At 37.9% G+C, this 23,781-nt stretch overlaps 2 protein-coding genes across 5 annotated transcripts in view; both read left to right on the top strand.

Annotated features, from left to right (window-relative positions):
• glyr1 (glyoxylate reductase 1 homolog (Arabidopsis)) overlaps positions 1-9,457 on the top strand; it is a 35,339-nt gene extending 25,882 nt beyond the window's left edge. For all 4 annotated transcript variants that reach the window (XM_086070284.1, XM_086070291.1, XM_086070300.1 and 1 more), the window contains 5 exons: positions 45-146; positions 272-434; positions 1,895-2,074; positions 6,066-6,190; positions 8,385-9,457. In XM_086070284.1, the coding sequence (XP_085926410.1) occupies positions 45-146; positions 272-434; positions 1,895-2,074; positions 6,066-6,190; positions 8,385-8,459 (645 nt within the window). In that variant the 3' untranslated portion in view covers positions 8,460-9,457. The remainder of the gene's footprint in view (positions 1-44; positions 147-271; positions 435-1,894; positions 2,075-6,065; positions 6,191-8,384) is intronic.
• A 2,215-nt stretch (positions 9,458-11,672) lies between these two features.
• Positions 11,673-23,601, top strand: rogdi (rogdi atypical leucine zipper). The gene is made up of 11 exons (XM_086070320.1): positions 11,673-11,880; positions 12,942-13,013; positions 17,389-17,471; positions 17,623-17,677; positions 17,768-17,848; positions 19,279-19,374; positions 19,448-19,546; positions 19,843-19,956; positions 20,043-20,092; positions 22,614-22,740; positions 23,117-23,601. The coding sequence occupies exons 1-11, from the start codon at positions 11,806-11,808 to the stop codon at positions 23,156-23,158; spliced, it is 894 nt and encodes a 297-aa protein (XP_085926446.1). The 5' UTR covers positions 11,673-11,805; the 3' UTR covers positions 23,159-23,601.
• The last annotated feature ends 180 nt before the right edge of the window (positions 23,602-23,781 follow it).

Below are 23,781 nucleotides of genomic sequence, written 5' to 3' on the forward strand. Positions count from 1 at the left end.
TCTTTGTTTCGCTAATCGGATTGTCTTCTTGTGTTATGATCCAGTTAGTCTTAGGTCCCAGTGGAGTGCTGCAAGGAATCAGGCCGGGAAAGTGCTATGTAGAGATGAGTACAGTTGACCCAGAGACAATTACAGAACTCTCACAGGTGTGTCAACTCTTGGTATTTATATACAGAATAGTGTACATTGTGTTTAATACCCCACTATCCGAAAAGTTATTACCTTTGAGCATAGCGTAGCATTTAATTTGTTGCATGCTTTGTTTTATCAGGTGATCACCTCACGTGGTGGACGTTTCCTGGAGGCTCCAGTAGCAGGAAGCCAGCAGCTCTCTAATGACGGGATGTTGGTCATCTTGGCAGCCGGTGACCGAACTGTTTATGAGGACTGCAGCAGCTGCTTTCAGGCCATGGGCAAGACTTCCTTCTTCTTGGGTGTGTAGTGCGTAATGATGCCAGCCATTTTATGGTTTCTTTTGTCACAATTTTACTGTTACTGTTAAGCTGCATCCACAAAATAATACAAACTTTTAACATTTATTCAAATTATTTTTCGCACATAAACCGTACGTATTACTCATCCAAATAAGAAAAGGGAAAACAACTGCCAACCTTACTGTAGGAAATAAACATAATTGGAAACAGCACAATGTAGCAAATGAAAATACATTTTCATTTATTTAAGGCAATAACTTACAGTTGAACTGAAGAGAAACAATTCATACTGTAGTTTCATAATATGAACAGAAAAAAATGAGAGAAAACATGATTATGCCAGAAATGGAGTAGTGAGGAGAACATTTATTTAATCCCACCCCCAACTCTAATCTATAAAACACAAAGTATACACTACTTCCCGCAAGTTACAGTATTGTTATCTTAAGAAGTTAAGACAACAATTTATAAGCATTTTTTTCATAATAAATAACCAATATCATGACATACAATTAACTGAATTTTAAGTGCCAGTCATCATGATGTTAACATAGGCAAAATATTCTTAGTGGCATAAATAAATATGCACAACAATGGGTCCAGAATCTGGGGATAGTCATATTTTTTCATCCTGCCCACCAATTCCAGTGAAGTCTGGTGGTGTCCAATTTGGAGAAGCAGCAAGCAGCACACCTTCCTGCGGCGTCTTTTCCCACTGGCCCACTTTGGATAATCAAATCTCCTAACAGTTTTTCAACAATTCTTTAACCGTGACTTGTAGAAAATGCCATCGGGTCAAAGCAAGGTAAAAAGGAAACATGGGAAAAGACGGCACTGTTTTAATTTAATATGACTCCACGGATCTTGACTGACATTGCATGGTGGCAAATATTGCTTACGCTAGCAATATTTGCCACCATGCAATATATCTAGCATGACACTCTCGAGCGTCTTGAGTCAGAAAACTTCATTGGTGACCTGCTACTTGAAATACTGCTGCTGTGAAGGATTATAGATGACATCTCCTTTCATTTCATAAAGGTTGCTCAGGAGTAACCTATGCTATAGACGTTGCTTTAAAATTCCAACAACCTTTTTTCCAAGTACTTCTGGGTCATCTCTTAGGAGTAAAACGAGCCCTCAAGTAATTTAGTACCTAGAGGTACCCATTTACCATTTTATTTTAAAAATGTTGATTATCTTAAAGTTGGTAATAATAATTGTGAACATGTTCGATTTTCCTAGCAGTAAGAATTTAGAAAAAACATGAAGTTTTGTTTGCAAATGTTTACAGAACATTGCGACCTTGAATGAACCCTGACGAAAACAACGTTCACTAGCTTTGCAAAACGTTTCGCCCTTCAGTAGGATCTAGGCTTTAATCTCAATCTTGTGTGTGTGTGTGTGTGTGTGTGTCTGTTTATCTGAAATGTTTTGCTTTAATAATATTTACTTCAAAGGTGAGGCGGGGAATGCAGCAAGAATGATGCTCATCCTCAACATGGTGCAGGGCAGTTTCATGGCCACCATTGCAGAAGGACTCACTCTGGCCCAGGCGACTGGCCAGTCACAGCAGACCTTCCTGGACATCCTATGCCAGGGCCAGATGGCAAGCACCTTTGTGGACCAGAAATGCCAAAGTAAGTAAAGTACAAGAGGTTATGAATAGGGGTGTAACGGTTCACAGAAGTAACAGTTCAGTACTTACCTCGGTTTTGGGTCACAGTTCGGTACGAGTTCGGTATAACAGGAAAAACAAAAAGTCCAAAAAGTTGAATTCTTGTAATTTTATTTTTATTTATTTTTAGCAGACAGTTCTGAAGGTAACTGTTTGTCCAACATAGCGTCGTTTAGAACTTTTAGAACTACCAAAGATTACTTGGCATAAGATGCAGATGCACATAAAAGTACTCAAGCTTTATTTTCAAAATGTTCCTTTAAAAAAAAAAAAGGCTTGTCTTTATTGTTAGATATGTCTGGTATGGGAGGTTAACCATCTCATCATCATTATTGTTGTTGTTACTATTCTTTTTAATATTAATTTTATATATGCCAGGCCATCACTGTATAGTAAGCAGAATGGCTCCCTGCAATTACAGCAGGTTTGTGTCCTATTAAACAAGCTCAGATTTCACACTAAGAACATGTTGGGACTGCATTGGACAAGATAATTGTTTTAGTATTCACACTTTTATAATTATTTTACTTTTGTGTGTGTGGTTTTCTAATGTAAAATAGTTTCCTGTGCTCAATAAGGGTTGTTTTCCAAGTAATCTAATTAGTGATGCACTGAATATTCAACCACCGAAAATTTTTGGCCGAAAATGGCAAAAATATGCATTTTCGGCATTCGGGCCGAAATGAAATTCAAGTTGAAAGAATATAGCCAAAAGAGGATGCTGTGGTGACGCAAGCAAAAAAAAACGCTTTTAAGTGTCTGTTTGAATTAAACACCAAACACGAGAGTGAGTGTCCGCCTTGCTGCTCGCTGCCGTTTGTGAGTACCGGCAGCTTCATTGTGCACACCGGAGAAGGAGAGGGTGGCTTGGGTAAACTATGTCAAAAAAGAGAGCACTGCCGAGTACTGCACTACAGGTGAGCCACTCTTTCTCCTGCAGCGCCTTCCTTTTTTTCTTTAAGAGCCCCTTGAGCGCTTCCACTTTTTCACTTGCATTCTCGTGGCCGTGCTAAATACTTTAGCTAATGTTAGCACTATTGCTATCAACAGTTTTAAACAAGTAAACTCTTACCACTATCTGCGGGTGACTACAGATCTGTACAGGACGCCGTGTGTGACTTTGCAGTCTGTTCCCAAAGCCCATTGGCTGGTGCCAAGAAATGTTTATTTTTAAACGTTGGTGAACATGTGAATGTGCCGATTTTAGGTGCGCCACACCGTGTCAAAACTATTTGACAGAAAAGGTACAGAGCCGCGCAAGTGAATATTACTGACAGTAAACAAACGCGCATGTAAATGAACATTTATCAAGTGGGGGGGGTTCCGTTTGTTATCATAAAGACAACGACTGTATTTTCTTCTTGTGTTTTTTTTTTTACTGGCAGCAAACTGATTTAGACGCATTACTGCCACCTGGTTTGGAGTGCGGATACTGCAATAAACATGCGTATTCGTCAGCTGAGTGTATGCACCGAACTGTGACGTCCAAACTGAAACAGTTCTGGATGAATACAAAAACCGTAACACCCTTAGTTATGAAGTCAACATTCCTGAAACAGAATTTTATTGCCACATGGCCAGTTGACTAAAAAATTGCCAACGCATTTCAGCCTTGTTAGGCCTTCGTCAGGGCAAGCTGAAAAGGACTGTCATGCAACTACTTATATAGGAGTTAGTCACATGTTCAGTTGGCTGGCCACACAGCCAGCTGGTACTCGTCATCCAATCAGCAACCAACAATCAGCAATACTTTTAAATGTCACGACTAAAAAAAATTAACACAATATACGATTTACAATTTACAATATACAATTATTTACAATGTCTTTTCAAAAGATCTTAAAGAAAAGGAATGAAATTCAGTTCGCCATTCAGACTCTGGGAGATATATAGATATAAAAATTATAGTATAAATCCTTCCACAAATTAGGGTTTGTCATATTTGTTCTTTTGTAATGATCCTTATTTGCATCTGTGGATTTGTCAGAAACGGGAAGAAATTCTAATTTTATTTCACTTTTCTCGCGAATTGATCTCAGAAAAAGATTGGCCGATTATAGTTTATAGTAGGGGTGTTAGAAAAAATCGATTCGGCAATATATTGCGATATTACAGCGCGCAATTCTCGAATCGATTTAATATGCGGCCGAATTGATTTTTAAACATCAATTTTTTTATGGGAATATTCAACAAAACGTCTTACTTAGGGTTAGGATTTACACATTAAGCATGGACGAATGTTATATTAATGGAACATTAAGCCATAATATTTTATTTCAGTACATGTACAAGTTTACTGATTAGTATTTTCTAAATTTGAGTTTAAAAAATCGCGATAATCAAGTTATAGATTCGCATCGGGATTAATCGGTATTGAATCGAATCGTGACCTATGAATCGTGATACGAATCGAATCGAATCATCCCTAGTTTATAGGCAATTTTTATTTAAGATATATTTTTATTTAACTGTGCACCTTGCAGAGCTTTAGTTTAAAATGATTATGCAGCTTTTATATATACATTTTATTATTTGAACAACTGAAAATTTTTCATGAACCAGGTGAAGAAACCCATTTATTAGTTATTTGATTTAGCCACTATTCACTAAAATATCCGATTTCAATGAAACTACTTGTGACATGTCATATTTGGTTTAGACTGAAAATTTTCTTGCGGGGGGGAAAAATAATATAGATATATTGGGATATATATCGTATATCGATATTAAGAAAAAATATATTGTGATATGAGTTTTGGTCCATCTCGCCCAGCCCTAATTCAGACCAGGATCTCTTAAAGTGTAGGCTCTTGACTAGTTTATTGCTAAGGGTGGGGGCCTTCCGGAAGCTAATTGTTGGAGTATGTGGAAGTATATCTCTTAGTAAGTTATCACTTGTAAGAATACTCCAATTTTGTTTAATCATATGTTTATTTTGGTGGTTTCGGAGGTATATAAGGTGTTACAAAATACACTTGATTTTTACTTTCTTCAGGAAAACGTATAAAGTTCACTTTGTTAGTTCCACAATAACAAAGTGGACTTTATGCAACAATGTTTTCCTGTTTCTCAACCAAATGTACAAACAGAAATGTACAGCAATGGGAGCTTGCTTTGCGCCCAATTATGCAAATCTATATTTTTTTCTTGATTTAAAAATCTATAAAGATGATAAAGAAGATCTCCATACTACAATCTATAGAAAACCTACTGACCGCAATACCATTTTGAGAGCTGATAGTCACCACCCCCAATGGCTGTTAAAAAAAAACATTCCTTATAGTTAATTTCAGCGACTGAGGAGAATGTGTAAATGACATTCATTTTGACCATCAAGCACAAGATATGGAACAAAGATTCATAAACAGAGAATGCAAAAAATAAATTATTTCCACAGCTCATCAGAAAGCTAGAAGTCAAAATCAAAATAATTTGTTGATTTCAAAACAAAAAAATGAAGTTAAAATCAAGTGTACTTTCTAAAACCTTATACCTCCGAAGCCAACTAAATTAAATAATTGTATATTGTAAAATCGTATATTGTTAATTTTTTTTATTATTGACTTTTAAAAATATTGCTGATTGTTGCTTGCTGGTTGGATGATGAGAGACAAAGTCCTACCAAAGCCGAAACGCGTTTGCAATATTTTAATCAACTGGCCACAATAAAAGGCAATAAAGGCTTTTTACTTTGAACACTTTTGAGTGCCTCAGTGTTTTCTCTCCTTTTTTTTTTTAAATGCTTTGCAGATCCCTCGACTGAAGTGCACCAAAAATAAAAAAATTTGGACATATCCTAGCAACGCTCCTGCATGCTCTGATTGTTTACAGCATTTTTTTTCATGACATTAATAAAAGCGATGACATACAGTACCATTGTATATGACGATTCACATTTAAACAATATACATGGATATTATTTGGTTCCTGATTTTTCTTGTTCCCTTATCTAGATATCCTTCAAGGCAATTTTAAACCAGACTACTATTTGAAGCACATTCAGAAGGATTTAAGGCTAGCCATCTGCATGGGTGATATGGCCAACCATCCAACCCCGATGGCTGCAGCGGCCAACGAGGTAATTTTACTTCAGGTGTCTGTATGATGATGCATGAAGTTAATTTTGTCTGCATTCCTCTTTTTGTTCTGAAGAACTCAATTACTATTTTCTTTAATTGGCCAGTTCAACATGACTTAACTATGACTCAGTCACTGATAGATTAATGTAGCGGCTGAAATGTTAACAGTCACCTTAGTGCCTCAGTCTCCAGGCATGATTACAGTGGACCCCCACTATTCGCAGGCGTTTTCCAAACTGGGACGGCCAGAAATATCTACAGCTGTGTTCAGACTGCCAGCCAAAATCTGATTCGTAGCCCATCCAGATTAATAGTGGATGACTCTTTTGTAGTCTAAAGAGCCACAAAGCACATGAAATCCATTTTTTTTGCGGGATGGATTGAAACCACATTCAGAAGGTAGTTTCATATCTGATTTGGACAGGATGTGTCGCAATCAGAACATCTCCAAAACACCCAGATCAGATTTGACTGTCCCTGACGTCATTCTACACGTGCAAAACCCAACGCGCCAGCGCTGTCAGTAACCCATTGGTTCGCTGCCCAACTGGTTCCTCACCTGCACAGCTGAAAATGCAGTGACAGTTCACGTTACTTACTCAAACGCTGAAGCCGGTCCTGCTACCCCGTCAGTTCTTCACGTGCAAACAGCAAAATATTGCCCAGTCGTAACCATAGACGTATGTTCGTTTAAAAAAAGAAGAAAAAAAAAGATGCATAACACGCTTGCAAAGGGATGGGTAGTACGGAGTGTTAAACAACGTCACAATTATGACATCAGACACTACACACGCTGGGCGACGCCCCCTTTTGTTGTCGTTGCTACAGCAACCTGTCAGATGAGTGATTAATGTAGCCCAGTCTGGACAGGGCCAGATCAGATTTGGACAGTGTAGACAGTCAGCCCTAAAAATTGGATTTGAGGAGGAATCAAATTGGAAATAGATATGCCTAGAGTCTTGAACACAGCCAAATATCGGCATGTAATTGACGCTGACTTAAATGCAATATGCTCTATGGGCATGCTGTAAAGAAGCCATTCCTGAAGAAACAACATCTCTAGGCTTGTTTTCAGATGAGTGGAAGCATACTGCAAGCCAGGCCACTCATGTCAGAGACTTGTGCCATATCATACAATGAGGGCGTGATTAACTACTAGTGGTTTCTTAGTGTCTTAAATTAGCGATTGAATATGAGTTTGGGATGGCGTTGTGTTGATGTTGGTCGCAACTATGTAATGTGAATAAAAACTGCGAAAAGGAAATCCATAACGTGCAACGGTCAAGGATGACGAATTACATGCCAGAATCATATATCATATTCGTCGAAGTGGTGGGTGGGAGCAGCAAAAAAACATGAAGCGATTACTATTTGTCTGTTCATTGATGGGGGAAGTCAGTGTGCACAAGTTCAAAATTAGTATTGTTATTTTGGGATGACTGTTTAATTATATTTTTTATTCATCTTTTGTTCATTTTGATTTCTATTACTGGGAGTCCTCGAGCTACGTCGTACGCGACCTACGTCGTTTTGACTTTACGGCACCCGTGCCTCGTCCGTAGCACCTTCTTTTTCTTTAATTTCCCACAGTAATCACGCCATTTTAAAGTTATTTGAAGTTGTGTTATTACCTCCAGTAACGGATGTCCATCAGCAGGTCGGCTCGCCATCAGGCGCGTCACATTTCCGTGTTTAAGTTTGAATTGGCTCCGCTCTGCTGTCCATCAGCAATGAATGTCACACGAAATATTGGTTCAGTCTGTTCTGGGTTTTGCAAAAAAAAAAAATTAATTACCGTACAAAGTATTTTGATGTAAATATCGGCTTTACCAGGGAAATTCGATTTAAGTCGAAATTTGGGTTACATCGCCAGTGTAGGAAAGGAACTCTGCCGTAACTTGAGGGACTCCCTGTATATGTTTTTTGAACAAAATGGTGTAAAATGCAACGCTATCGGGATAGAAAATGTTGTCCATATGCCACAGCACTTGGCCGCAGCATACTCTAATAACAATTGACACTGTTTGTCATCATTTTATCTTTTACTTTTGTTACCCTGGGTGGCAAGGCAAGAGAAGAGATAAATGAGATGAGTCTTAATGTGTGGGTCGAATTTTAATGGAGCCACTCTAGACTTGTTGCTGTTGTATGTTCTGACCTTGTGCTTAAAAGTTCATTTTGTTTTCTGTGCAGGTGTACAAGAGGGCCAAGGCACTGGACCAGTCAGACAATGATATTTCTGCAGTCTACAGAGCCTACATTCATTAGATTGAGGTGTGATTTACTGTCTGGACCACACAGTCTTTAATCCCTCGTTATTCCCCCATCTTGATGTAACAAGTTTTATATTTTTAATTCTAGTTTTATTTCATGCAGTTATTCTATATTTGCTCCTGCGTGGTTATATGCCCACAATGATGGGATTGCAATTTCTTCATTATAGGGAACATTGAACATTGAACATTGCACTGACTTAACTGAGGGGAAGATGTGTGATTACTGCTCTAAAAAAGGTTGTACTGCTGCAAGTGGAGGCATCTTATCAGACCTCTGACATCAGACTTGTGCTGAGAGTAACGCAGGTTGTTTGTGAGGGGATGATTGAGGCGCCCATAACCACTGAAGAGCAGCTTGTCCAGTCCCAGCCACATGGATTGCCGCACATAATTGTATGTGCATATGCGTTAAGTTAGGTTAGTCTACACTTCTGCTCTTTATTTGAATATCAACAAATTCCAAGCGGGAAACTGAACATGCCACTGCATTGCCTTAATACAGTAAACTCAACTCCTTCAATTCATTTATTTATTTGTGAGGTCCTCTGTGCAGTTTGGTAATGGCATATTTCTGTATTTGGCAGACAATTGAAGCTTTTACATTTATTGTATTTCCTGACCGCACTACGGAAACAGCCTTAAAATGCGGTCGAATTTGACGTTCTCATCAAAACTTTAGGTTTCCATGTTTGATTGTTTATTTTTTAGTTTGGAATTCTTAGGTATTTTATTTTATGCAGATATCCTGGTGTGATGGGGAATCCACTTTTGAGTTATTTTTAAAGATTTAAATGAGATGGCCCCAATGTCAGTCAGGAATTTTTGTTTCTGGTCATTCAGGAGGGGAAGAAAAAAAGATATTAGTGTATGTGCTGCAAGGCGACATTGGACCTTGCTCAATTAGAAAACTTAGTGAATTAATTTTATATGACTGAGAATTGTTTCACTGACTGAAAGCTGTAGAATAAATTAAATATTCTTAGCAGCACATTTTTTGTTTTAATGTCGTCATTGAGTCACTTGGCACCCTTACCCAAAGAAAACACTTTGCTGAAGCTCACTTGTTTTGGTACAGTGTTATTTTTCAGATCTGGGCCATTTTTGTGATAATCACACACAAATCAGAGATGGTAGAAAGACTTCATCAGATTGGAGTAATAACTGTTTTCTTGCAGAAAAACAAATACACACCATGTTCTGTTGCATAATGCTGTTTTGTTTAAACCGAAGAGTCAGGTTTAGCTTTGAATGTCAAAACAGAATTGAGGCGCATGCTTAAGAGTCCAACAAACCATTTAGTAAGTTTTCAATTTAGAGGGATTTACGGTTTTTGTTTTTTTTACGCAAGTTCCACATGCGCAGCTTGAGGATGTTTTAGAAGCCAGATGTAAATAACACCATGAGTTTGAGTACAAAAATGTTTTATATCTTCAGTTACTGGAAAAACAATTGTGACTCTTAAAAGCAACTAACAATGTTTTGTTCTAGTACTGTATAAGTTAAAATTTATATTTAATCTGGTTTATCAAATCACATGCCAATAATTTGGAAAAGGATGGACGGCAGCCAGTGGTGACTTATGGGATATTTATGATTTGTACATGTTGAATTATCAAGGCTTTTGTGTTTAATAAATTCTCGCGTCATTACTGACACACAAGTATTGTTTTTGTGTGTGCGTGCGTGCGTGTGTGTGTGTGTGTCCATTTATTTCCTCAAATAGTGGCCTTTTACACCACTTGAATACGGAGCTCCTATTAGATGCGGTCTGTGTAAAGGCGTGTTCCTCTGTGGAAAGAAAATTTTCCAGAAGGACCCTGTAACAAGCCAACAATCAGGCCTGTATGGTAACATGTCCAGATGGAAGCTTCTACTTAGTAAAAAGGTGTGCGTTTTGGCCAACCTGTGTGGAGTTTGCTTTTTAGGCACACATGGCATGAATGCTAGACATCATGTATGGAGGTAACCATAACCTAATCACGTGACCAATACCATCCCTACATTGAAGCATGTGGAGGTGTCGACATGTTTTTCAGCAGCACGAAGGAACTGAGTGATTACACCACTTCCTTATTTAGTTTTTCTCTCATTTTCCTAAATAGTTGATGCAAATGACACCACAATTTTCAATTCATCAATCGAATAAAAGTTGCAAATTTTTGAACAAACCTCCTGGTGGTATTTGCTTTCAACATAAAAAGCTTAGAATATGCTTTTCTGAATTATTACGGACATTTTCAAAAAATATTTTATACTTTATAAAGAACTGAAAACGGTCATTTTTTTGGAACTATTTTTTTTTTATCGTTTACTGTATTTCAAAAACATGTTAACAGGTCAAGCTACATAAAAAAACATTCAGAAGGGACACTTATTTGACATCTTAACAATTCTTAAGTTGCACCAAAAGTTGCAGTAACCGACCGTCCGTCTACCTTTGGCCACAATGTAACGTTGGATTCTGGTTGGTAAGCCATATTAAACAAGAGAAAACACTTCTTTCTATAGTTCGAACCAGAACTCCTTCACTGCCGTCAAAACAATTAGGAAAAATGTGTTCTTTTTTTTCTTTTTTTTTAACAAGTCAGTTACGACTTAATGATTCAGCATGAATAGGTAACTCAAGAATGCTACGAACAGCATTTATTGTATGCAAACTTTATAGTCCTTTTATGATATGGACTTAGAACTGAAAATAACAAAATCCACCTTGTAGCAACAGGTGACTTGCCAGCATCTGGTGCAAGTAATTTATATAAAAGTGGGTGGTGACTTAGTGACATACTGGCATATATATATATATATATATATATATATATATATATATATATATACATACATACAACAATAGAAAACGGACTTCATTCACAATGATAGATAGATAGATAGATAGATAGATACAAATTGCTGCACAGGCAAATGTTTAACGATGGACTGCGGAAGTTTACCTAATAAGGAGCAATGGGCGGGGTCACTTAATTCTGAACGTGTGATCGAAATATGTTGCATTCAAGGTTCTCTGCAATTTCTGTACTTACAGTTTTTTCGTCGTGTCGGACTCATCGTTGATTGTTCATTCATTCATTGTTCATCAATTGCTATACCACAGATATAATGTAAAATGTTTAACACTTAAAGGGCTTACGTGGTGTCATTGTGAAGTCCGTTTTCTATTGTTTGTGTCCACCCCGCTATGACAATTGTGAATTCGCACTGCCCTTAAAGGCAGCACCTCATCTGCTAAGCTAGGAAGGTAAACGTTTATCTCCTCAGGAACGGACACTCAAGACTGTGCTCTAAAGTGGTTATCGTGGTGTTGTTCCTGTTTACTGCTCAGAATGCTCAACCCTCAAAGATCTCTGTCGGAACTACCCAAGATGTCGGCTGCCAGTCAAGTGGAGCGGGCAGTACTGGTAAGATGATGATGTGTCTTGTGTAAGTCTGCAGGAAAGCGAATGCATGAAGCTAGCCGCGTTACTCATTCACATTCACTGGTTTTAAAGAGCGGCTCTCAACCTAAATTCCCACGTCAAAATTGTTTGGCCAAATAAGTGATGCAGTGTTACGTCTGCTGCAAACGTAGTGTCACGTTCACAATGTAATCGGTTCTCAGAGAGCGATTGATTAAAATCTGAATTTTATTAAAATGCAGGTGCAGGAAAGCAGGGTTTGCACTGTCACTTGTGTGTTGTGGTTGTGCTGGCGACGGGCCCGAACGAACCTAACATCCGTGGAATGGAGCGTGGAGCTACCGTGAAAAGTGACATGCGACACTCCAAGTGACCAGAAACTCGAGTCGGGTTTTTTTTGCAGACATTTTTTTATCATCTGTCACAGGCGCCTCCAGTAATTACATCAAGGGCATCATTGTTAAAACGCAGTGTAATTATTGTAATGAACTTTCAGCATATTTATAGGATTGAGTGAGCTGATTTTTGTGAGGAAAAAAATGCACTTAATGTTGGTTTGCTGTTCAGCAGTTTTGTGCCATCTTACAAACTGGAAAAATAAAATCAGTTTTTGTTGTTTGCTTCAAAGTTCAAACGGTTGTTGAACCGTGGATCATTTATAGAGGTATTGGAAATGTATTATGAAAAATTAAAATATGTTCAGCACGTATTTTTCCATACTTAAAATGGCATTGTTGTTTTTGGCCAACATCTGGTTAGGAAGTATGAGGCAAAGGCCTCCCCAGTAGCACTGGTGAAAAATTGTGGCATGCATGAAATACATGTAATCTGGTTGTATCTTGTCAGGATTATGTGAAAATATATTTTCCACGATATTTAAGTTCATGCCTTTTTGTCCCCTGGTGGACATCAGCAGCATATGAATGAAAATCTGATTGTGTTAATGTTATCATTAAGGTGATAACATGGATGGCATCGTTACATAATTTTTCGTTTTTTTACTCCAAATAAAAATACTTTGCATTCTAACACCTCATGTGCTTGTATGATTCAATTTACACCAGGAGGAGGAGTTCAACTGGCTTCTTAAAGAAGAAGTGCACACTGTTCTGAAGCAGCTGCAGGATGTCCTCAAGGTAAGAATTGATAAGATAACAATGTTAAGTTTGTTCTCCTCTCAATTTAAAGCTGACTGTAGCTACTGGCATGTTTAAGAGTGAGATCAAAAGTACTGTATAGTACGAATGGGATGCTGGTTGATCTACGTACATTTTGTTAGAATTTAGAAATCACTTGAGCCAATAAGCAATAATAGAAGTGGAAATAATCAATTTTATGGTTAATTTTATGTCCCTGTTTTAAAGGTGCATTGTGCAGTTTAAAAAGGTCATATGTAGCTTTTTCTACATCATGCATGTTCCACCAATGCCCAGAGATGAGTACGAAGAGCCCTGACTATTTGACGCTGACTGAACTTATTAGCTTTTATCTTCCCTTTATAGTAGAGTGTGCGGACCCTGCACACTCCACAGTTTCTTTAGGGAGGGGAGGGCTGGAGTTTTTCTTACCTCATTTGAAGTCATGTCTTCGTTTGTCAACTGTGGCTGTCGCTTTAAAATTGTGCACATACTCGCACGCACACCATGAACGAGCCTGACACAGATGTTGCAGTTACGCTTTGGGCCAGAGGTGGCAGTCGCAAGTTTAAAAAAAAAAGTGACAAACTGCACGAAGATCCTTTAAGTAAAGTTACGAGGACTAGATGTTTCAATCATTTTGGTAATAGGTGTATTGTGTAGTAGAGTGTTGAGGCAAGGGTAAGTAAATCATTGGGGTCATCAGGTGGATACTTATTGTTTCGTTATTTGAAGCCCACAACATCTAAAGGGTTCAATGCTGTACCCAGTGTCCCAGGTAGCACCTCTCTCACTGCCATACCCTTCATAACACTCTGCATGGAGAGGGCGTTCCTACTCTCTGAGCCAGGTGTACGCCTCGTGGCATAATCCAGTGGGAATCAAAAATTTGGACACCCCAGGTTTAAAAAAAGGAAGGAAGTATTTTTAAAAATCCCCAAAATTTCCATCATTTACACTTTCAAAATAACAGAAAACAAAATAATGGCATCTACAAAAGTTTGGGCACCCTGCAAAGTTTTTAGCATGTAGAGACAGCCCCCTTTGGAAAGCTGAGACCTGATTATGTCAATAATTGTTCACAATCATTGTCTGTCGAGACTAGGTAATGTCAATCTCAAATGTTTTAAATGTTCAGACTCATCCAACTTTGCACCTGCAATCAGTGAAGACTATTAAAAAAAAAAGAAAAAAAAGATTGTCAGGAAAAGCCTACATGAACAACTGAACACTGAAACTGAAAATAATTTACTCTCACAAACTAAGAGAAGGCTATAAGAAGATAGCAAATTGTTTTCTGATGCCACTATCATCTGATTGGAATGTAATTAGGAAATGGCAGTCATCAGGAACAGTGGACGTTAAAGCAAAAACTGAGAGACCAAGAAAAATATCAGACAGAGCAACTCACAGGATTGTAAGAAGAGCACGTCAAAACCCATGTTTGACTGCCAGAAAGACCTGGCAGACACAGGAGTTGTGCTACACTATAACATTATAAAGAGATACTTGTACAAATGTGGTCTTGAGAAGAAAAACCTAATCTACATTCTGACCACAAAAATCAGTGATTGAATTAGCAAATGAACACACAGACAAGCCTAATGCATTTTGGAAACAAGTTCCTATTTGCCCCCCCCCCCCCCCCCCCCCAATTTGCTGGAGTGTTGTAGCCTCTATTTCTGGGGGAAACAAGCTTTTTTTCCCTTATTTTTTTTAAATAAATCAAATGCCTACCATTTCTAATCTCGAGCAGCCTGCCCTGCTTGCATACTGGTGCAAAAATGTAGGAAGTGGACCTTTTCTTGCTGATGTTTGTTTGAGCCCTGCTGAAAAGCCGCCAGCACAGACTAGCATAGGTGCGTGCTCACAGAATTTGCTGCGTTTGCTGTGTTTTTGTGCTAGTCTTCAAGGTACACATGCAAGACCAGCATAAAAAGCACAGCAAAAATATTTATTCATTTATTTATTTATAGCAGGCCGGGTATTTATGATGGTTTGACTGTATTTCAGTGTTGATGCCAGCTCACCGAGTGCCTGGTCATGTCATGCCATGTCATGTAACATGACATCATGCAGAAGCCGTGCTATGTCTCATGTCAATGGTTACGACTTGGTTATGACACATAAAGTGCCCTTGATGGATTGATTTTCAGCCCCTGCAACCAGTCACATTTTAACTCATTGTTAAATGGGAGTCAACACCTGCCACAATTTAAAACATCCAAAACCTGCAGGACTCTGGCCCTGAAGGACCAAGTTTGGACACCACTGATTTAAAGTGCCTCTCATACACCAAATAATTTTCTGATGTTCTAGTAGGCTTTTCCTCCCATTTGTTTTCTTTATAGCAAAAGCCTGAAGGTTTTGTGCTAACATTGACTGGTATTTGGAACTATTCATAATTCGGGCAACCTTGACTAAGGCTTCAGTTCAAGGTGAAGATAAACAGCTACAAAGAATGCCATCATGTTTCACTGTTGGTATGGTGTTCTTTTGGTAATGAGCAGTGTTGTTTGTGCCAAACATAACTCTTGGAATTGGAATTACAATATGACCAACAAGTTCAACCTTAATTTCATTGGACTAGAACACATTTTCTCAGATGTGTTTGGGACATGACAAGTGTATTTTTAAACCAAAGTTGAACTTTTTGGCACAAATTTATTTATCTTGGTCTACAAAATCCTGTCATTTGAAGAGTGCTCTACACTACAGGACTTTATATATTCATTGTTTATCCTTTGTCTACTGTGTACTTGTTATCTCACGTCAATCCCATCAGGCTAAGGAGTGCACATCTAGGGGCGGAATGCTAGTTTTTGAACAGGAGTCAGAAAAATTATGGGAGGATTTCAGACTACACAAAACGACGTTGTGGTTGACAACAGTGATTTTGAGCCTTAAATTAGCTGAGCATGCGTGTTTTTGGTATGTGGGAGGCACCCGTGAGAAACAAGAAGAAAAACAAGTTCTGAAACAATTTTTCAGCAAAGGAAGGCATAAGTCGTTAAGTAACTACCATTGAGTAATTGTTTTCTTTCCTTCCTTTGCAGCAGTCTCATTTTACTCTAACCATCATCTTACAGCATCCATTAGTTTTTGGGCGTATCACATGATCATGATGTCGTTTTAGCAAAGTTCATCCAGCTCAGAAAGGCTTTATATTAGTGTATGTGAGCTTCATACAGAACATAGAACTTGTTCTTATTAGTTAGCCTTCTAAAAGGCTTTTTGTGTGTGATAGTGTGTTGAGTCATTTGCAGACAAGTCCAATCACATGGCACACATTAGTCTGGACCAGAGGTCACTAACCTAGTATCCGTGGGCACAAGCGTTGCCACCAATGACCACATGAATAGCCCGTGGGCCTGTTCCAAAAATAGCTCACCAGTGATGGGGCATTGGGATTTTCTAGGAGTGGTCTATAAGAGCTCTTTTGAAAACGTTAACAATGGAATAGATTTAAAGAGATAGTGCTGCATATTTGTAATGATCTGTTTCTTAATATTTGTGAGAAATCGTTAACATGACCAGTGTCTTCACATAACTGAATGTCATTAATTATTATTAATAACTAGGGCTATCACTAACAATTCTTGTTAATTGCCCATCCCAATTTAAAGGCAGTTATTTTTGTGTCAGTCAATTTTTGTGGTCGACTTAGCTGAGTGAGCGGATTCTTTTTTTTTTACCAGGCCATAATAATAATAATTATGATAATAATAATAATAATGATGATAATAATAATTATAAAAAAGAATAATCCTCCAACCCTCTTGAGGATAAGTAGTTCGGATAACGGATATATGTAATAATAATAATAATGTATTAATTTGAGCAAATTTGTTATTATTATTAAGTAGTTCTTTTCTACTACTAGATTTTAACCTTTGCAAATACAAATTATTTTTGCAATGTTGGTTGAATAATTTGATTACATATATAAATACAAATTTACAATATTTTATGGCACTATATCCACACAAACATTATTATTATTTTTTTTTTAAAGAAGTGTGGCTGGACCTACATTGAGTCAGTCGTGTTTGTCTTACTCCCACGCACACACACGCTATCGTCATAAATGTACATTTTAGAAACTGAGGAAGTTGTAAATGTTAACTTTATTAGAGTCTTTCTATTATTAGTAGTATTTGTATTCGTTCCAGATAATTCACACGTGTCCGTGGGTCATACTGTACAGGTGACTCTTATGAGTCAAAGGTCAACCATCACTTTTATTGACTTTTTGGGATGGTCGTCTGCATTGCACAGGTCAAAAGCCATCATCAATCAATATTGATCCGCTTTTGAGAACATTAACGACAACCTCTGGCTCCTAATGTCTGTATTTTATTTTGCCCCTCAACAGGAAGCGTCAAGACGTTTCATCATGCCGACGCCTGGCCTGGAGAGTCAACTCAAACAGGAAAACTTCATCCTGGGCAGCTCCACGTAATGCCAGCCACCTCTTACTCTTCTCTTCTGCCTTCTCCTCTTAATGACTCAGCATTCTGTGGGGGTCATGGCTTCCACGTGAACAAGTTTATCACATGTTGCTTTGGTGTCGAACTAAAACAAACAAACAAATGATGTTGTTTTGCAGCATGGATCAGGTGAAAGGAGTGCTGACACTACAGGGCGAGGCTCTGACTCAGGCGGTGAGTTTGACGTTTTGTGTTTTGCCTCTGTGAAAATGAAATGATTTGTTTCACCTATACGTTTCCCGTGTTTGTTTTTACTTGAAACAGGACATCAATCTGAAGGTTGCAAAGAGTAGTCAAGTGCTCCACTTCCAGTTCAGGGAGGACAAGCAGTGGAAATTACAGCAGGTATATATGCTGGCTACATTAAACTACATAGTTCAAGTGACTTCATTCCAATTTTTCCCCCCAACCAGGTTGCACAATTTGGGTATTTAGTTTAAAACAAAGATACTTTTAATCAGATCTCAATTCAAATATCAATCATATTTTGTTTGTACAACTTCTGGAACATTACAATCTTTACAAGACAGTTTCAATAAACTGTAGTGATAAGCATGATGTAACAGTGAAGAAAAATACTGAGTGTTATGGGGTGCAAATATTTTATTTTTTATTATCAGTATTACTACTGTATGTCTTTTGTTTAAAACAAATCATGTTTTTGAGAAAGTAAATTTGTTTAGCAATGACTGTAAACTATAATCATTAAAACTGTAAAATCAATAAATATATTAATCCACGTGTAATCAATCTATTCACTTTTTGAATTGAACTACAGAAATCCCTGCTAACCAAAGTTTGCATGTGATTTGTCCCTTCACCCTAATAGGAACGTTATCATAAAAATTGTTTGCTTACTTTTTGGTTTTGCTTAATCTCTTCATATTTTAGTATTTTCGCTAATCATTGCTCACTTCAAACTTTGATTTGGAACTCTAACAGCATTGTCCTCAATGTCTCTTGAATAAACAGGTTGAACAACATGGGCAACCAATCAGACAAGTTGTAATTAACTGCAGTCATGGGAATAAACACAGATTGCATGTTAGATGTTTTAATTTTCATAAATACATCATCTTAGAGCCCTGCTCACAACTGTGGTTTCTTTACATTCAGTGTCCTGTTTCATGCGACTATGGAGGCGCTATTTAATTAAGTACACACAAAGTCTTGTAGACTCGCGTAACGTTTGCATACATCCAGAACAAACCGGGCATAGTTTGAAGACGAACACCATACTGACAGTTGATGGCCTGCGGGCTGCATATTATAATATATACACAGTACTTGTTACCCCAGGCTAACTGATGTAGTCCTTATTTCAAAACAAAGCAACTATGTTGAGTTAAAGTTAAGCACAAGTAGGCAGATAATTACACAGGAACTTGCCCCAAGAACACAACAATTCTGTAAATAGGTTCAACCAAACCCGCTGCTGTTAGACTTTACAATTAGCTGTACTCTCGGTAGACCATTGATGTGTGATGTGATGTTTTAATTTCAAATTTAACAAATGTTATGATGATGATGCCATCTATTTACACTACTGTGTTTCTCTGACTTTATTTAACTATAGGCTACATAAGTATTTTTTGTGATACATATTATTTATATATGATGTGTATTGCTGCTGGTAACGCTGTGAATTTCTCCACTGTGGGACAAATTGCTTGTCAATTGAGATACACCTTTATCTTCTCTTATCACCTCACCCAACTCAATTGACAAGCAATTTGTCCCTCTCCCATCTTTGCATGTATCTTTCCTGGTGTCAGATCCAGGATGCACGAAACCACGTCACTCAGGCGCTTCAGTTGTTAAGCAGCCATGATGAAAACTATGACTTCAAAACAGGGGCAGAAGTCAACAAGGTTTGCCCTCAGCAGTGTATCACCATACATGTATTGTGTAGTGATGCTAACCTCACCTTTCTGCTTGTTGTAGCTCATGGATGCTGTGATGCTCCAGCTGACGCGCGCACGAAACCGCCTCACCACACCAGCGTCCATGACACTGCCTGAATTGGCCACAAGTGGGCTGATGGTACAAACTGTTTTTTACTTAAGACTCATTGGGTTCAGACACGTAACTGCAATGCGCAATTTCTGACTGCTATCAATAATAATAATAATCATCACAAGTAGTCATAATCATAACCCATTCATTGTAAGAAATCAGAATCCATTCATCAATCCATCTTCTGCTTATCCAGGGTCAGGTTAATCATGAATCAAATTCAAAAATCACAATTGAGACTTTTCCGTCTCGTACAGTGTACAATTTATTTTGGCATGAAGCACAAAATAAACGCCCTGTAACGAGCTATATCCTTCCATCAGAAAATGTTCACTCCTCCCATGCCTGGTGATGTGATGGTGAATTTTTACATCAACTTAAGCAAGCTGTGTCTCACAGTCTACCAGCTTCACGTGCTGCCGTCCAACACCACCAAGGTTTGAACTTGTGATTCGTTTCAATACTGGACTGTGTGAAGTTGCGTCAGATGTAACGTAATTGTTTTGTTCTTGCTTCCTGATAGAATTTCAAGCCATCTGGAAGCTCTGTGCTGCACAATCCCGGGTCCATGTTGTAAGATGAAATACATTAAATGTGTCTGTCGTGTAGTGCTAATTTTGTCAACGAAAACTAAACAAAAATAATTTCGTCAACCCACATTTTTCACTGGACTAAAACTACACTAGACTAAAACCCTCGTTAATAAACAATAGCTGGGACTAAATCAGTATGTATTTTCGTCGACTAATGAAGACGAGACAAAAATGTACTTCACCTAATAAAAACTGGACTAAAATCTATGGACATTTTAGTTCATGAACAAAAATGAGACTAAAATTAAATGATTTTGTGAAATCTTGTCTCTGCTAATCTGTCACTGTGACACTGTCATGTGACACACTCCCTTTCAAATCTGCAGCTAGCAAGTGCAACATGAACAAACATATGGGGCAGACAGGAAGTGAATTCACGGTGAAAGGTTAAATAAAGAAGTAAATTATAGCTAATGTAACATTAATCCAACGGCTATTATGTTCCAGCAATAATGTTAATCCGACCACTAACTAATGCTGGCTAATTTACTAGCTCATAGCATGGAGCCATAGTAGCCACTTGTTGATATACTGTAATAGTGTGTGAAGTTGTTTTTCATCAAAAAGATGTGAGAAAATTTTATGTGAACTAGTTTTAGATCCGAAACATTCAACATAATCTGACAACAAATATATACAGGGGTAAAATAATTGTCCAGACTAAATGTCTCGACTAAAACTAGACGAATAAAATTATGTTTGTTTGTTTTTTTACTAAAATAAAGACTAAAATGGAGTAAATAAAAATGGGATGAGGTTGACTAACTACGATATTAAAAACTACAAGCGTAATTGAAACTGGACTAAAACTGAGACTAAAAAATGGTGGCTAAAATGAACACTATGTAGTGTCATTGCCACAGTCAGTCAATTCAGATTCGTTATGCATAGTGTGCATTGATGGTGTAGTGTAGGGTCCACCAATTCCTGTCCTTGAAGTCCGGAGTCCTGCAGGTTTGAGATGTTTCCGCCTACCAACACACCTGATACTAAAGATCAGGATTGTTATCAGGCATGCTGATATGAATCAGATGTGCTAGTGGGTGGAAGCCATTAAAACCTGCAGAACTGCAGACCTCGAGGTCCGGAATTGGTGAACCCTGTAGTGGTACACATGGCTGAGATGAAAGTTGAACTACAGTGGAAGAAATGCTCATTTTGCGTAGACCAAGCTGTTAAAAACGACTCAATCAACCCTGTCTAGTGTTAATAATGCACAATAGACAAACGGTAAAACTCAAGGCAGTCTGATTCCATTTCCAAGACACCCTTTCCATAAAAAGCAGCATATTAGTGAGAGACATTTTACTGCATGTACCTGAATCAGCAGCAAGTCTGGATTGGTAATCTGGACAATCTGACAATTTCCTTGTGGGCCGGGCTACTATTCACACTGCTCCAGCATGCACATTGAATTCCTCCGGCCCGCAGGTCTGTTTTGAAATCTGTAGTCAGTTTGCAGATGGACGGGTTGCCATTAAGTCCAGGTGCTGTTGTTTGCCTTCTGTATCTTTGGGTGGTAACATGTTGAAGGAAGGAGGTGGCTAAGGAAGATGAAGTATGTTGTCTCCTTTTCGCTGCCAGCCCCTTGGCTTGCTTGTGATCAAATCTGATGTGTTTTTTTTTAGCATCTGATTAGGGTTAACCTGTATTCCGAAATTTATAGAAAGTACCAGTGTTGCAATACAAGGATGATGAAGGCACAGTAAAACATAAACTATTTGGTGTTTGTGTTTTGAAATGTGTGCTTTTATTTTGTTTGCACGTTAGTGCAAGCAAATATGACTCGTGCCTCAATGAGTGTTGCCAACAGAAATGTTTTTGCTATAATATTTAGCGACTTTTCCAATCCCTCTAGCAACGATTTTTTTCAAGTAGGTGACTAGCAAAAAATGAAAACAGTGGTCGTAATGTTTGCAACATTCTTATTTCCTGCACGGTAGAGGGAAGATGGACATGAAGATTTGGCCTGATAATGCTGTACACAAATCTACAATTTCATATATTGTATATATTCGGCCTATTATTAGGCATCAATGTATCATTATACATCACTTTCACTCTTAATAATTTTATACTTCCCATTTATCTTTACACTATTTGGGAGTCCTGACTAAAAAAGGCTAATATGAGTTGGTGGTTGGTGCACAAAATTAGAAATATTTATTTGTAAAGATGTTTTTTTATTTTATTTTTTTATGACGTTTAGAATTTTGTTTAAAATGTGTATTTCCTAATTAGAAAAACTTCTTTCCATATCTACACATGTAGCAAATTATTAAAGTAAGACGATATGCTTTTTCTTAACACATTAAATATAACAGCCAAAGTTGAGATTAGCATGTTGGCTTAATTCTAGTTTTTCACGTGGCCCCTTTGCAAAATTATTAAAACAATTTTCACCATTGTTCAAAGTTTATAAACACTGCTCAATATTACGTCATGTATTAATGGTTGTTGTTGGTTCTTTTTTTTGGTGCTGTTTCTTCCTCGTTCCACAGTGAGCTCAACAACAACCGGTTTGAGGTGAGCCATGTCCACAAGGTGGAGTGTGTCGTCCCGTGGCTAAATGATACGCTGGTGTTTTTCACCATATCGCTACAGCTTTGTCAGCAGCTGAAAGACAAGGTGTGTGTCTCTTACTGTGACTATTTGCTATTTAGCTTGCACTTAAAATCATGATATACCTCATAGGCTCCATCTTCCATGTTTTACTGTACCTCACATATGCTCCGTCTGTCTAGTCAAATTTGATGTAAAAAGGCAAGTGCCATTATTATTCATACTGGTCTCATTGTTGACATCACACAAACCTGGCATTTGAACAGGGGTATTTAGACTTTCTGTATCCACTCTGTCTATCCACAGTGGATATAAACCATCTACACACCTGTAGTTGAATGCCTTTTCTGTGATATAACAAGACCAATACAACTAATTTCACAACTTTTAACGGGATTTCTCAGACAGGTGTGACTAACAGGTTGTCCTTGTGTGCCTCCAGATTTCTGTCTTCTCCAGCTTCTGGAACTACAGACCTTTTTAAGCACCTCACAGTCAACATCTGACTCAAAACAAGCCACACAAGTGTGAAGGACATGCTCTTGTTTATTTGTAGATATTTATAAGCCAGTCAGTCAATTTCAAGTGTTGCATGGTCGTCAGAAGGAGCCAGTTAGAAACGCGACAGGCATGTTTTCCCTTTTGTGCTTTCCAGCAGACCGACATTCCTCTGATGCGTTTTGCATTTCACAGGACTGACTAACCTCTCCATGAATGTATGCTTATGTTTTTTCTTCGTTTAAGTTATTTTTTTGTTTAAGCAATGTTGCGAGTATTTATCATCTGGTACTTTCCAGTCATCAATGCTAACGTCTGCACTCAGGTGAAAATTATGGAAAGGGAAATGTGTTATGGAATGTTAAAGGAATACTTGACTCATTGAGCCATTTTCAGCAGTGGAAAGTTAATATTTTCTCTAATTAATTTGATAACAATTTTTCATGTGCAATTAATACCTTTAAAAACAAATTTTTCTACTTGCTGTTGACTGAAGATGACATCACCTGTGCTGAGGAAGTAACGACCAATCATGGCTCACCTGTTTCCTGGGATTGGTTAGTTACCTACTTCTTTAGCACAGGTGATGTCATCTTCAGTCAACAGCAA

Source organism: Leptonotus elevatus, chromosome 1 (assembly GCF_054856555.1).
Source record: "Leptonotus elevatus isolate MCC_2025b chromosome 1, RoL_Lele_1.0, whole genome shotgun sequence".
Classification (NCBI taxonomy): domain Eukaryota; kingdom Metazoa; phylum Chordata; class Actinopteri; order Syngnathiformes; family Syngnathidae; genus Leptonotus; species Leptonotus elevatus.